This window comes from Oncorhynchus tshawytscha, linkage group LG16 (genome assembly GCF_018296145.1).
Source record: "Oncorhynchus tshawytscha isolate Ot180627B linkage group LG16, Otsh_v2.0, whole genome shotgun sequence".
Lineage (NCBI taxonomy): Eukaryota > Metazoa > Chordata > Actinopteri > Salmoniformes > Salmonidae > Oncorhynchus > Oncorhynchus tshawytscha.
In genome coordinates this window covers 26063199-26078403 of record NC_056444.1, presented here as the reverse complement: position 1 = coordinate 26078403, position 15205 = coordinate 26063199, and the positions used below count along the sequence as shown (strand labels likewise).

General features: G+C 42.9%; 1 protein-coding gene across 1 annotated transcript in view; it reads left to right on the top strand.

The window, feature by feature from the left end:
- The first annotated feature begins 1415 nt into the window (after positions 1 to 1415).
- The window catches only part of adarb2 (adenosine deaminase RNA specific B2 (inactive)), a 68023-nt gene continuing 54233 nt past the window's right edge, over positions 1416 to 15205 (top strand). The window contains exons 1-2 of the mRNA XM_042299025.1: positions 1416 to 1498; positions 2313 to 3292. Coding sequence (XP_042154959.1) covers positions 1423 to 1498; positions 2313 to 3292 — 1056 coding nt within the window. The 5' untranslated portion in view covers positions 1416 to 1422. The remainder of the gene's footprint in view (positions 1499 to 2312; positions 3293 to 15205) is intronic.

Genomic DNA, 15205 nt, shown 5'->3' with positions numbered 1-15205 from the left:
AATCTCTGTCCTTACTGTATGTATGATTGACTTAATATCTTATCAGTTTACCTGAGCAATGCCTACAGTATGTTAAAAGTATGTTTCTTTACTACTGTGCCATACCTAACTAGATCTAAGATCTGAGACCAACATTTACTGTAAACCTGTCCTGAATGAGTTCCATCTCTTTGTTAGTCCTCAGGCTGATGATGTCATACATATCAGTGGGTTGGCTCTGTCTCTCTCTCTCTCTCTAGCCCCTCACAGCCCAGTGAACGTCAACACTTGGCAGAGGTTGTTGAGTTGAGTGGGTGGTGCAGAACCTAAGGCACAACACGATGATAAAAAAATACATTAAAGGCTTCTGAGGCCCACGTGGAAACTTATGCCGGCATGTGGTAATTGCCCTCCTCATATTTTGCGCTGTGTTTTACACTTTGTGTGGACGTTTGTCTTTTAAGGTTCCCGGTCAGAAGACATGTCTTCAGAAACGCTTCAACAGCTACAGTGTTAGATGACGTGTTTGCTAATTTAGCAAACACTATGAACCCGGCCATGTCAGGATCTAACGTTTGAGAGAAAACACTGCAATGACAATAATTACGTAGGTAGAAACAAGTTGCCCTCTAGAGACATAGCTAACAGCATATAGATTGATTTATCTAGAAACTAGTCAGTGTGTGCCGAGACCTTCTGCTGCTGTTTTCTCTAATGGACAGACCGACTAACAGCTGCATTTTGCTGGTGTTAGTTATACTGTAATTAGGTCACAATGCAGAGTGGTATATTGTAATTTCACCCCACTGGGACACGGCTGATCTGTCCACAGCTCTTAGAGAGCAGCCGTGTGTGTCATTGTGAATCATCAAACCCTTCAGTATTGTTCAACGGGGAGGAAGAGAGGGAGGGAGGGAGCGAAGGAGTTCAAGCAATGGATTGGGAAACAGTGGTCTAGTGTAATTAAAGGGGATGGGTACAGTAATATGTGGGCTGCTGTGCCATCCCTTTAAATACAATGGATTCAGGTAGTCTCCCTAGAGGTCCCCCTGGTGTTCCTGCCTCCAGGTGTGCGTGTTGTTTACAGTGTAACACCCTATTAGAGTCCATCACCGCTGGGTCTGGTGCTTTCAGCCCAGGCTGAGCCTACATCGACAGGCCAGTCAAACCCCTTTAATTAGAAACCACTTCCTCACTTCCCTCAACACCTAATATCTCTTAATGATCAATAGTTTGAGCACTGCTCTCTAAGCAGAAAGAGGAGGAGGAGGAGGAGGAGAAATGGACTGAGAAAGACAAGATAGACCAGCCGTACTCCATGTGTAGAGTGTGTAGGAAGAGTGTGTTTACGTGTCGGTGTATCAGTAACACTGTTTCATTCCACAGTAGCACTCATGGTGTGTTTGTCTGTCTCTTTCCTCTCTGTTCACAGAGAAAGTCAGCATGCTCTCTGCATTGATCGCTCCCTTTAAGTACATGAGCCCTGGGACCACCAGCACAGAGGATGAGGACACTTTAAGTAAGTCACACCACTCAGAATATTCCTCCCAACATACTGGATGCACAGCCACTGATGATATGATAGCCTATGATATACTGTACTCATCCCAAGGAGAAATTTGTCTTGGACAAATTGCAGTACTGCTTCCACATACTGTAAATACACTGTACTGTAGACCAGATATGAAAGTGATCTATCTGTACATTTTCTGGTTTTGAAACAAAAATTTATGAACATTTTTCAGAAATGCAATATGCTTCTTTGTCCCTGCAACTAGGTTTGAAGAGCAGAGCATGATAGCACAGCTGCTCCAACTTTGTCCTCGTAGAGAATAGAAGTCTGAAATAAGGCCGATAGCTTTGCTCTTTCACCCCCCGCCAATGTGTGTAACTTTCAATGCAATACAATCCCCCATTACAAAAGAGATTGCTGCTTTGCATTAGGTACAGTAACAAATACTCTCCCACTTAAACCTCAGAGTCACAGAACCAATTTTGCAGCAGATTACAGAATGATTTGGCAGATAATACCCCATTTGAGGGGATTTGGATTTGAATTTTAGAACACTTAAATAAGATAGCCTCCCTCGCTATGAACTTTGGGGACTGTCGACTGGGGGACGCTGGTAGATCTGTTCATTACCCTTTCATTGTGTATCAAGTGGCTAAATCTGCCCCAAGAGCGTTGCTTTCTGAATCTCATTCTATTGCACACTGAAATATAGTGAATATGGAGCGCCACACAGTTATGTCTGCATTTATTACTTACTTTTATTCGAAACAATGGTTTTATTGCTCTAAATTGTTTTGTTTCCTTTTCTTGTCGTTGTCAGGCACCAGTAGCACTGAGGTCAAAGAGAACCGAAATATTGGTAACCTAGAGGACTGCTGTTCTATTGTCCCCGGCGACCGCCAATCACTGTTCAGATCGGACACATCTAGAGGTGGGACTTCCGGTCTGAAGAGAAAGCGGCCGTTGGAGGAGGACAATAATGGACACCTGTGCAAACTCCGTCTGATCTACAAGAAACTGTTGTGGTCGGACTCACCAAAGAATGCCCTGGTGCAGCTGAATGAGCTGAGGCCAGGCCTCCAGTACCGCATGGTATCGCAGACTGGCCCGGTCCATGCACCCCTGTTCTCAATCGCCGTAGAGGTGAATGGCCTCACCTTTGAGGGCACGGGCCCCACCAAGAAGAAAGCTAAGATGAGGGCGGCCGAGCTGGCCCTCAAGTCCTTCATTCAGTTCCCCAACGCTCCTCAGGCTCACCTGGCCATGGGTAACCATGGCAACCCCTCTGCAGACTTTACCTCGGACCAGGCGGCAGACTTCCCAGACACTCTGTTCAAGGAGTTTGAGCCGTCGTCATGTGGTGGCGTAGTCGGCGACAGCTTCTCCCTCTACCGGTCGGCGTCGGAGAAGAGCGAGCTGCGCCTCTCCAGCGCCCTCCGACACGGCCGATTACTTCGCCACACGTTGGACCTAATGGTGCAGGCCAAGCAGCGGCTGGCAGGGGTCCCTGTTACCATCCCCACCGAGGCCCCCAAAACCCCTGTGGTGCTGCTCAACGAGCTGCGTCCAGGCCTGAGGTACGTGTGCCTGTCCGAGAGGACAGAGGGGCGGCGGGCGCGGAGCTTCATCATGGCAGTCCGCGTGGACGGGAGGATATTCGAGGGCTCTGGACGCAGCAAGAAGCTGGCCAAGACCCAGGCGGCCCAATGCGCTTTGCAGGCCCTCTTCAACATCAGGCTGGCTCCTGAGGGGAGAGGAGGCCTTAAACCCAGCAGGAATAGATGCCCTCATTTGCCCCAGGTGAGTCGCTTGGCTTTTGGTTAGGACATCTGGCAGCTTCTTCTCTCCCATACAGGGTCCTGTAATAACCAAAGCAGCAGGAACACAGCAGAAACACTATTGCCATCCAACAAGTAATTAAGAGGGAGGAGATATGGGTAAGGATGAGCTGACAGGGGGGTGAAGGGAGGAGAGGAGAGGGAGGAGGGATGATGATAAGGGAGATTTGTAAGCATGCTGACTTATCATTTACTTTGGACGGGAAGTGTGACGACAGTGGCGTATCTAGTGGAAACATGCAAATGGTGTGTGTACGTTGGAAGGCTCAGGCTGCGGGTAAACAAAATCTGCTCAGTGATCTATTCAAACGGAAAGGGATGTAAATGAAGCAAATTATTGGCCTTGTGCCTCCGACACAAGAGAAAACTGAACGGCTCCCAAAATGAGCTTTTCTATTTTGCGTGTGTGTGTTTCCAGAGCTATAATTGGTAGAGTATTGTAATTTTGCACAATCTCTTGTTTCCCCAGGTGTAGCATCTACAAACATTAATTCAATCTCTTGCCCAAAGGAGATCGAAAAGCAAAGAGCAAATCGACAAACAAACCACTGACCCAATCCCGTGCTCATTTACTCAAATATGTAAATAGCAATCAGACCAGGCAAACACGTTTTGAGGAACTCTTCCATTTTAGACCCCAAAGTCGTTTAGGGCTGGATTCTGTGGTTGGACATTTTAACCTTCAATTCAGCATTTAAGGTTGTGTGCAAAATGTCACCCTATTCTCTAGATAGTGCACAGGCCCTCAACAGAAGTTGTGCACAATATAGAGAATATGATGCCATTTGGGACATGAATAAAATTTATCGAAGGTAACACTACCAGGGAAACATTTTTCTAGCTAATTCAATCATCAGCTGCGAATGTTATTTTCACTTTAGACATGTTTATAATCGCACAAATCTAGGTATCTAGGCAACCTAGGCCAACAGTATCATTCATTTTGTTGTAGGCTCTAATAAGGAAGAATATTTATTCTATACATTTAAGACAAATAGTTGATACATTGTTCATCAATGTAAAAAAATACACAGATACCTGTAGCTATGCGTGCATGGGGTGCGTGTGCATGCGCATGTCTGTTTATACATGGTATTTGTGTGTATGGTGTACGCAGTGTAGTCTGAGTGTGTGTGTAGTGTGTACTAGAGGTCTTAATGGGTCCAAAAAGTTTGGTCCCTTCCGAAATGGCTCCGTGGCTTTCCCACCCGACACAATATGCATAAAATCATTTCTGATATGTGTCAGACCCGTTCTGAAAAGGAGCGTTGAAAACAGACCCGTGCTGGTTCGGATCCGAGAGACCCATTCAGATCTGGGAGAAAGAGAGAGAGGAAGAAACCTCCTGCTGTGCGCCGTCAGCACGTCAATAAACAAGCATATTCGTCAAATGATCCACAGTTACATGTCCTGACAAACTGCCTATAACAAATGACAAAACATTTTTTTTGTGTTTCGATGTGAATGAAATCAAATGAAATCAAAGTTTATTTGTCACATGCTCCGAATACAACAGGTGTAGTAGACCTTACAGTGAAATGCTTACTTACAGGCTCTAACCAATGGTGCGAAAATTAAAAAAAAAAGTATGTGTGTGTGTGTGTGTGTAGGTAAAGAAATAAACAACAGTAAAAAGACATTTGAAAAAAGAGTAGTAAGGCTATATACAGACACCTGTTAGTCAGGCTTATTGAGGCAATATGTACGTGTAGGTATTGTTATAGTGACTATGCATATATGATGAACAGAGAGTAGCAGAAGCGTAAAAAGAGGGGTTGGTGGGTGGTGGGACACAATGCAGATAGCCCGGTTAGCCAATGTGCGGGAGCACTGGTTGGTCGGGCCAATTTAGGTAATATGTACATGAATGTATAGTTAAAGTGACTATGCATATAATATAAACAGAGAGTAGCAGCAGCGTAAAAGAGGGGTTGGGGGCACACATTGCAAATAGTCCGGGTAATTTGGTTACCTGTTCAGGAGTCTTATGGCTTGGGGGTAAAAACTGTTGAGATGCCTTTTTGTCCTAGACTTGGCACTCCGGTACCGCTTGCCATGCGGTAGTAGAAGCATTAAGAACGTTGTAGTCTATTCTTTTATTGGTTTTTATTTTACTGTTTTCGTGTTTTTCAAACACGATTCAGCTGTCGGAGATTTGAGCGATAAATGCATCAGGGCATTGCATGCATATAGGCCTATAGGCTTAGACGTCCATTATATGATATTCATATAAAAAAAAAAATATATATATATATATATTAAAGGAGATTCCTAGCCCTAGAGAGACGGAGAGAAAGATTGAGATATGCCAGCGCCATGTTCGCACCGTTGACATGGGTTTCTTTATGCTGGTCAGATAGGCTACTACTGCTATTCAGATAAAGGCATAAAGGAGGCAGCTAATTCCTTCATTTTGATAAAGATAAGCATTATATTGTTATATTAACGGAGTAACTCTGGTAGGCCTAAAACATTCTTCCTCACCTCAAGTTGAACTGTCGGAGTCAGTTGGAGTGCCGTTGCGCACTGCTTTCATAGGCCTGCTGTAGCGAAGCCTAATAATAACCATAACACACCAAACCTTCACAAAAGATGCTTAACATTATTAGGGTAATATCAAAAGTAAGTCAAGTCATTGTTTATTGGGAAAATGTGAACAGGTTATTATACTGCGGCATTAAATGAATTACCAACAAAGGTGATTGCCTACCGTATAGGCCTACTCAACAAATGACAGCAATAGGCTAATGCTAGGCTATTTATTTTACGACAGGACTACTTTTAACTTTAAACTAAATACGGAGCACAAAATCAAAGTCAATTTTAATTTAGTCAACGACAATGTCTCAACAAAATTAAACAAAACACTTTTTGCAAAGGCTATTTAAAGTACTAGTTTAAATGATTAAATAGGCCTCCAATAATAATAATGATTTACAATAATAATAATGACTAAAACAATTGATAAATACGGGGAATAAAAAGGGAACTGCATCGTGCTCTGTCCTCAGCAGCAGGCGCACGTGAGGTGAGCAGCCGGAACCCGTTTCAGGTGGGTATAAGCTATACGTTTTTTGGAGTTACAATTGGCTGACATACACTACATGACCAAAAGTAAAGCTATTGTGGACCTTTAAATGGGCTATGTCCTATTAGCATTCCCTTCCATGCCTTGAAGAAATAGACAAGCAAAGTGTCCTTCCTTTCCGGGAACAACATCAGCCAAACAACCTGCTCATGTTAGCCTGGGAGAAAACTTTTATTTTTTACCTCCTGTCATGGTGTTTAAAAGGATTTTAAGAGGATTTGCCTCACCCGTTTAGTTCCAGAAAGCAGTCGCTTGTGGAAATTCTTGAAAGTCAGCCGTGCTGTCTGCTTGCTACTGTCGAATGGGGGAAAGGGGGAACAGTCATTTTGAAGTGGTGAAGGACACACACACATCAAACACACAATCCTTCTAAGATTTCTCTGCGGATCGTCGAGTAGCTCTTAGTGAAAAACCACATGAGTTTCACATGTGGTATCTGTTTCACATGTGATTACAATGATCTTAAGTTAATGTAAATAACGTGACATCATGTAATGTAAACTACTCATGTGAAATAAACGTGACAACACGGGGATCTACATTTCAGCAAAGTTCTTTACATGTGAGAGTTAGAATTTGAGGTGAAAGAAAAACATCCACACTTTACGTGTTTTAAGTATAAGTTAAGTACGCTGTTCAGCTAAAATAGCATAAACAATCTTCAATCAATGATAATCTGATTCAATTTGACATGATCACTTATTACTGACTTTTCCATTTTGTGTACTCTGATCTTTCTGCTGCGTAGCATTCCTCTACATATTCATTACCAACAAGTATAATACATCTCTGCACTAAGATAAATAGAGCCATCTGCACTGCTATTTTAGACATCAGTTCATCTGATTATTCTCTCGTCATTGATTTAATTGACTATTTCAGCAATTTGAGGGTTTTTCTGTATTGTTGTCTGTTAGTGGGGAATATTATTCTGTTTCAATCAGGGGTTGGAACCTACATTATTTTCCAATCATTTCTTTCTGAATAGAACCACATTTGTTTTTGTTCTGTTCCACTTTTCCTACCAGAAAAATAAAGTTCAGTACCGGATCGAACCAAACATTTTTTTACGGTTTATATCGTTCCTTTATGCTCCTTTTTTTAACCTGTCAAATCAACAGTTTTTTACATTTACCTCATGAAATGATTTCAACAATCAGTGTGGATAGAGCAGGCAAGCTCGTTGTTTAAATGTGTGATGGACAGACAAGTGTAGCCGATGGTGCAAGATGGGACTGACATTTTGCTGGTGGGGAGAGAGCAAGAGAAGATTGAGGAGGCTTGAAGCGCTGGGCATTCTGTTTTGACATGCATTATCTGCTGTGCATTCAGAAAGTATTCAGGCCCCTTTACTTTTCCCACATTTTGTTACATTACAAAATGTATTTTAAAAAAAATTCCTCATCAATCTACACACAATACCCCATAATGACAAAGCGAAAACAGGTTTGTAGAAATTATTGCAAATGTATTAAAAATTAAAAACAGATATCTTATTTACATTAGTATTCAGACCCCTTGCTATGAAACTCACAATTGAGCTCAGGTGCATCCTGTTTCCATTGATCGTCCTTGAGATGTTTCTACAACTTGATTGGAGTCCACCTGTGGTAAATTCAATTGATTGGATTTCATTTGGAAAGTCACACACCTGTCTATATAATGTCCCACAGTTGATGTCAGAGCAAAAACCAAGCCATGAAGTTGAAGGAATTGTCCGTAGAGCTCAGAGACAAGATTATGTCGGGGCACAGATCTGGGGAAGGGTACCCAAACATTTCTGCAGCATTGAAGGTCCCCAAGAACACAGTGGCCTCCATCATTCTTAAATTGAAGAAGTTTGGAACCACCAACACTCTTCCTTGAGCTGGCCGCCCGGACAAACTGAGCAAGCGGGAGAGAAGGGCCTTGGTCATGAAGGAGACCAAGAACCCGATGGTCACTCTGACAGAGCTATAGAGTTTGGCTGTGGCAATGGGAGAATCTTCCTGAAGGACAACCATCTCTGCAGCACTCCACCAATCAGGCCTTTATGGTAGAGTGGCCAGACGGAAGCCACTCCTCAGTAAGAGGCACATGACAGCCCGCTTGAAGTTTGCCAAAAGGCACCTAAAGGACTCAGACCATGAGAAATAAGTTTCTCTGTTCTGATAAAACCAAGATTTGTTTCATCAGAGGGAGGTTTTTCAGCGGCAGGGACTGGGAGACTAGTCAGGATCGAGGGAAAGATGAACGGAGCAAAGTACAGAGAGATCCTGAATGAACAGGACAACGATCCAACAGGACAATGACCCTAAGTACACAGCCAGAGACTTGAACCCGATCGAACATCTGTGGAGAGACCTGAAAATAGCTGTGCAGCGACGCTCCCCATCCAACCTGACAGAGCTTGAGAGGATCTGCAGAGAAGAATGGGGGAAACTCCCCAAATACAGGTGTGCCAAGCGTCTAGCATCATACCCAAGAAGACTCCAGGCTGTAATCGCTGCCAAAGGTGCTTCAAAAAAGTACTGAGTAAAGGGTCTGAATAGTTTGCTTTGTCATTATGGGTTATTGTGTGTAGATTGATGAAGGGGGGAAAAACAGCAATTTCATCCATTTTAGGATAAGGCTATAATGTAACAAAATGTGGAACAAGTCAAGGGGGCTGAATAATTTCCGATTGCACTGTAAATTAGATCCACAGAATTATAACTTGGAGGAGTGGCTTCTATTGCGGAACTTTGAATGTCCTTTGAGCTTGCCAGCTAACAAGCCTGCATGTGCAGAGCAGCACCATAATTAAAAACCTGTCTTACATATTTGTAGTTAATAAATCCAACGAGAAACAAGATTGATGAAGGAGCTGTTCGTGGACTACAGGAAAAGGAGGGCCGAGCACGCCCCTTTCACATCAATGCCTTTTCCCACTCAGGAGACTGAAAATATTTGGAATGGGTCCTCATATCCTCAAAAAGTTCTACAGCTGCACCATCGAGAGCATCCTGACTGGTTGCATCACCGCTTGGTATGGCAATTGCTCGACATCTGACCGCAAGGCGCTACAGAGGGTAGATATTACCTCAATTAGTGCTTACGGCCCAGTACATCTCTGGGGCCAAGCTTCCTGCCATCCAGAACCTCTATACCAGGAGGTGTCAGAGGAAGGCCCTAAAAATTGTCAGACTTCAGCCACCCAAGTCATAGACTGTTCTCTCTTTCTACCACATGGCAAGTGGTATCAGAGTGCCAAGTCTATGTCCAAAAAGCTCCTTAATAGCTTCTACCTCCAAGCCATAAAACTGCTAATCAGTTAACCAAATGGCTACCCGGACTAGTTGCATCTCCCCCTTTTTTACACTGCTGCTACTGTTTATTATCTATGAATAATCACTTTACCTCTACCCACATGTACATATTACCTCAATTACCTCGACTAACCTGTACCTCTGCACATTGACTTGGTACCGGTACCCCCTGTATACTGAATATAGCCTCGCCACTTTACTGAATATAACTATGCCACTTTATGTTTATATACCCTACATTACTCATCTCATATGTATATACTGTACTCTATACCATCTACTGCATCTTGCCTATGCCGTTCTGTACCATCACTCATTCATATATCTTTATGGACATATTCTTTATCCCTTTACACTTGTGTGTATAAGGTAGTAGTTGTGGAATTGTTAGGTTAGATTACTCGTTGATTATTACTGCATTGTCGGAACTAGAAGCACAAGCATTTCGCTACACTTAACATCTGCTAACCATGTGTATGTGACAAATAAAATTTGATTTGATTTGTTGTTATTTCATTGTGTACCATTTTTTGTATATATATTTCTATATATATATATATATATATATTGATTTTTACTTTAGTTTATTTTTCAAATGTATTTTTGTGGCAAATATTTTCTTACTTGCAGCAAAAACTGCATTGTTGGTTAAGGGCTTGTAAGTAAGCATTTCATGGTAAGGTCTACATCTGTTGTATTTGGCACGTGTAAAAATACCATTTGACTTGATTTGATTACTAGGCCTATGGTAGCTTGATTTGATTACTAGGCCTATAGTAGCCTTAACTATCATTGAATTAAAAATCTCTCTCCCTATCTTCTGAATTACGATTGTAACGTCCGTACAATAGCCTATGCTTCGGAGAGGGGCAGGTAGTCTAAACATGCGATGGCAAAGATTTTCAGCTTGCAGGCAGACACTGGAATAAGTTTGCATAGGCGCTTTGCTGTGTTTTTTCTTTGTTGGAGTCAAGCAATTTCTGAACGTAAAAGAACGTTCTTATCCGGTTCCCATGCTTTTAAAATAACGTCTCTGTTCCAGAACAGTATGGATCACTTTCATTCCAGGTTCTGTTTATGTTCCTTGAAAAATGTTGTTTTCGGTTCTGTTCCCTAAACCAGTTCCAACCCCTTTTTAATGGTACTCCCTGAATCAATCACTATGATGAATATAATAGTTTTTCTTGAGTGTATTTTTAACAAAGCTGAGATTTACTTTACTTACAGTACAGTACTTTACTTACTTACAAAAGTTTGGACACGCCTACTCATTCAAGGGTTTTTCTTTAGTTTAACTATTTTCTACATTGTATAATAATAGTGAAGACATCAAAACTGTGAAAGAACAGATATGGAATCATGGAGTAACCAAAAAAGTGTTAAATAAATCAAAATGTATGTTAGATTCTTCAAAGTAGCCACCCTTTGCCTTGATGACAGCTTTGCACATTCTTGGCATTCTCTCAACCAGCTCCATGAGGAATGCTTTTCAAGCAGTCTTGAAGGATTTCCCACATATGATGAGCGCTTGTTGGCTGCCTTTCCTTCACTCTGCGGTCCAACTCATCCCAATCCATCTCAATTGGGCTGAGGTCGGGTGATTGTGGAGGACAGGTCATCTGATGCAGCACTCCACCGCTCTCCTTCTTTGTCAAATAGTCCTTACACAGCCTGGATGTGTGTTTTGGGTCATTGTCCGGTTGAAAAACAAACGATAGTCACTTTAAGTGCAAACCAGATGGGATGGCGTATTGCTGCGGAATGCTGTGGTAGCCATGCTGTTTAAGTGTGCCTTGAATTCTAAATAAATCACAGAGTGTCACCAGCAAAGCACCCCTACACCATCACACCTCCTTCTCCATGGATCAGGGTGTGAACCACACATGCGGAGTTCATCCGTTCACCTACTCTGCGTCTCACAAAGACACAGCGGTTCGAACCAAAAATCTCAAATGTGCACTCATCAGACCAAAGGACAGATTTCCAAGTCTCTTCTTCTTATTGGTGTCCTTTAGTAGTGGTTTCTTTCCAGAAATTCAACCAAGAAGGAAAAGCAGCAAACATGTGCTCAGCATATGTGGGAACTCCTTCAAGACTATTGGAAAAGCAGTCCAGGTGAAGCTGGTTGAGAGAATGCCAAGAGTTTGCAAAGCTGTCATGAAGGCAAAGGGTGTCTACTTTAAAGTCACTACTGGTCAAAGGTTTTAGAACATCTACTCATTCAAGGGTTCTTCTTTATTTTTACTATTTCTACATTGTAGAATAATAGTGAACGAATCAAAACTATGAAATAACACATATGGAATCATGTAGTAACCAAAAAAGTGTTAAACAAATCAAAATATATTTTAGATTTCAGATTCTTCAAATAGCCACCCTTTGCCTTGATGACAGCTTTTTTTTTGTCAAATTCCCTGTTTGTGTGTGTTTCAATCCACATGTGAAACTTCATGTGAAATATCATCACGTGAAGTGTTCCAAAAACACATGATGTTTCATAAAATGTCACTTGCAAAAAGTGTCAATTTCACATCTGAAATCATGTGTTTTTTCCTTATTGGGTATGCGTGCGCGTGCTTATGTGCACGTGAGAGGTTAGGAGTTCAATAGCCACCAGATGTAAGGCCTGGTAATGGGAGAGTGCCAGTCTTAGTCACTAGGCCACTCTCTTTTACAGAGACTGACTCAGGCTTTACCTTAAGGCACCCACTTTTACTGGAACTCCATCCTAGGTAAGGGAACGCCATCCTAGGTAAGGAACTCCATCCTAGGTAAGGAACACCATCCTAGGTAAGGAACGCCATCCTAGGTAAGGAACGCCATCCTAGGTAAGGAACTCCATCCTAGGTAAGGAACGCATTCCTAGGTAAGGAACGCCATCCTAGGTAAGGAACTCCATCCTAGGTAAGGAACGCCATCCTAGGTAAGGAACGCCATCCTAGGTAAGGAACGCCATCCTAGGTAAGGAACTCCATCCTAGGTAAGGAACTCCATCCTAGGTAAGGAACGCCATCCTAGGTAAGGAACTCCATCCTAGGTAAGGAACACCATCCTAGGTAAGGAACTCCATCCTAGGTAAGGAACGCATTCCTAGGTAAGGAACGCCATCCTAGGTAAGGAACTCCATCCTAGGTAAGGAACACCATCCTAGGTAAGAACGCCATCCTACGCCATCCTAGGTAAGGAACTCCATCCTAGGTAAGGAACACCATCCTAGGTAAGGAACATCCATCCCTAGGTAAGGAACACCATCCTAGGTAAGGAACTCCATCCTAGGTAAGGAACGCATTCCTAGGTAAGGAACGCCATCCTAGGTAAGGAACTCCATCCTAGGTAAGGAACACCATCCTAGGTAAGGAACTCCATCCTAGGTAAGGAACACCATCCTAGGTAAGGAACTCCATCCTAGGTAAGGAACTCCATCCTAGGTAAGGAACTCCATCCTAGGTAAGGAACTCCATCCTAGGTAAGGAACGCCATCCTATAGGATGGAGTTCCATCCTAGGTAAGGAACGCCATCCTAGGTAAGGAACGCCATCCTAGGTAAGGAACTCCATCCTAGGTAAGGAACTCCATCCTAGGTAAGGAACTCCATCCTAGGTAAGGAACTCCATCCTAGGTAAGGAACTCCATCCTAGGTAAGGAACTCCATCCTAGGTAAGGAACTCCATCCTAGGTAAGGAACTCCATCCTAGGTAAGGAACTCCATCCTAGGTAAGGAACTCCATCCTAGGTAAGGAACACCATCCTAGGTAAGGAACTCCATCCTAGGTAAGGAACTCCATCCTAGGTAAGGAACTCCATCCTAGGTAAGGAACTCCATCCTAGGTAAGGAACGCCATCCTATAGGATGGAGTTCCATCCTAGGTAAGGAACGCCATCCTAGGTAAGGAACGCCATCCTAGGTAAGGAACGCCATCCTAGGTAAGGAACTCCATCCTAGGTAAGGAACTCCATCCTAGGTAAGGAACGCCATCCTAGGCAAGGCGGAAAGGCATGGGTTATTATAAAGACCTTCCTTCCTTTGAGTTTTTCCGTAGATGGAGAGAGACAGAGAGAGAGTGAGAGAGAGAATGGTCGAAACCTACAGTAGGTCACATTTGCAGAATGAAAGAGGGAGAGATGAGCCAATAGAAAGCGAGAAAGAAGGGAATGTTTGTCAAGGACATGATATTGTCTTGGAGGAGAGGAATCCAGAACCACGCCAGGATGATAGCCTCAGGCTAACCTGAACAATAACTTGAAGACTAGCTCCAATGTCCAGCTCCTAAATGAAATATTGAAACTCATCCAATGTCTAGTATTGTGGTATGCTGCTCACACTCCGGTATAGCTCCACACATCTCTAAATAATGACGCAGGCGCACACACAAACACGCACACCCTTGATGGCACCGAACATCCGACCATGCAGGTTTTTGTTCTCCATCATCAGAAATAAGACAGTGTTAGGGTCAGTTACAAAGTTATTGCTACTTTGCGATATTAACAAAATGCAGCCCCATTTTAAGAGTTTCGAATATACTCTGTATTCTCCTGTAGTTGTTATTAAAACTATGTCCTAATTTGACAGAATCAGCATTGGATACTCAAACTGTATTTCTTTAACAGGTTACTTAAAGACAATTATCCTTCAATGCTGTTCTCTCACTTTGTACAGTACAAAGTGAGAGAACAGCATTGAACAATCTCCAGTCCAGGCAGGTCTGGGTGGGTGTAATTTATCCACTTGCAGTGTGACTGTGAGGAGAGAGAGGAGAAGAGAAGTGAATGTAATTTGGCATCAGGATTCCGGTCACATGACTAAGTGGAATGATTACCCCTTGTTCCCAGGTTGATTGGCCACTTAATCTCTCCCTCTCTATCTTCTCGCCTCACGGTGCAGTTGCCGCTCTGACCGCCGTGACAAAGATCTGCCGCGTTGCCAAGTCAACATAAGAGTTCCGATCTTGGTGGCAGGCAGGGGGGATAGCGGGTGAGTCTGGGCCAGTTTTGGCTGACTGAAGGACAACTCCAGGTCATTGGTCGGGCCATTGTCGGCGACCCCCGGCTCTTTAACCTTGGATTAGAGACATAAGGAAATGCACCGGCAAGACAGAATAACAATGGTGGGGGACAAGGCTAGGGAGGAGGGGGAGGTACAGAGATGCATAAGAATCAAATGTGATTTTTAACCTGGTAGAAGGTTGATTAAAAGTACACTCAGTGATTCAGGAGATCTTTATGATATAAACACACCAAATATGACGCCATGGTGACGTCAACTTCCTGCTTACAAAAACACCAACAACAACATTGCCACTGTTGACTGTTCCGTAAGCAGGATGTCACCCCACTTTGCATGATGAATATGTTTAGGTTTAATCCTTCATCTCAGTAGCAGACTGTACTCGGTCATTACACACTTTTAACACACAACAATAGCTATTCCAGATACAGTCAGATCCAAAATGATTGATAAAGATGAGCAAAAAAGACTGTATAAAATAAACAATTGAAA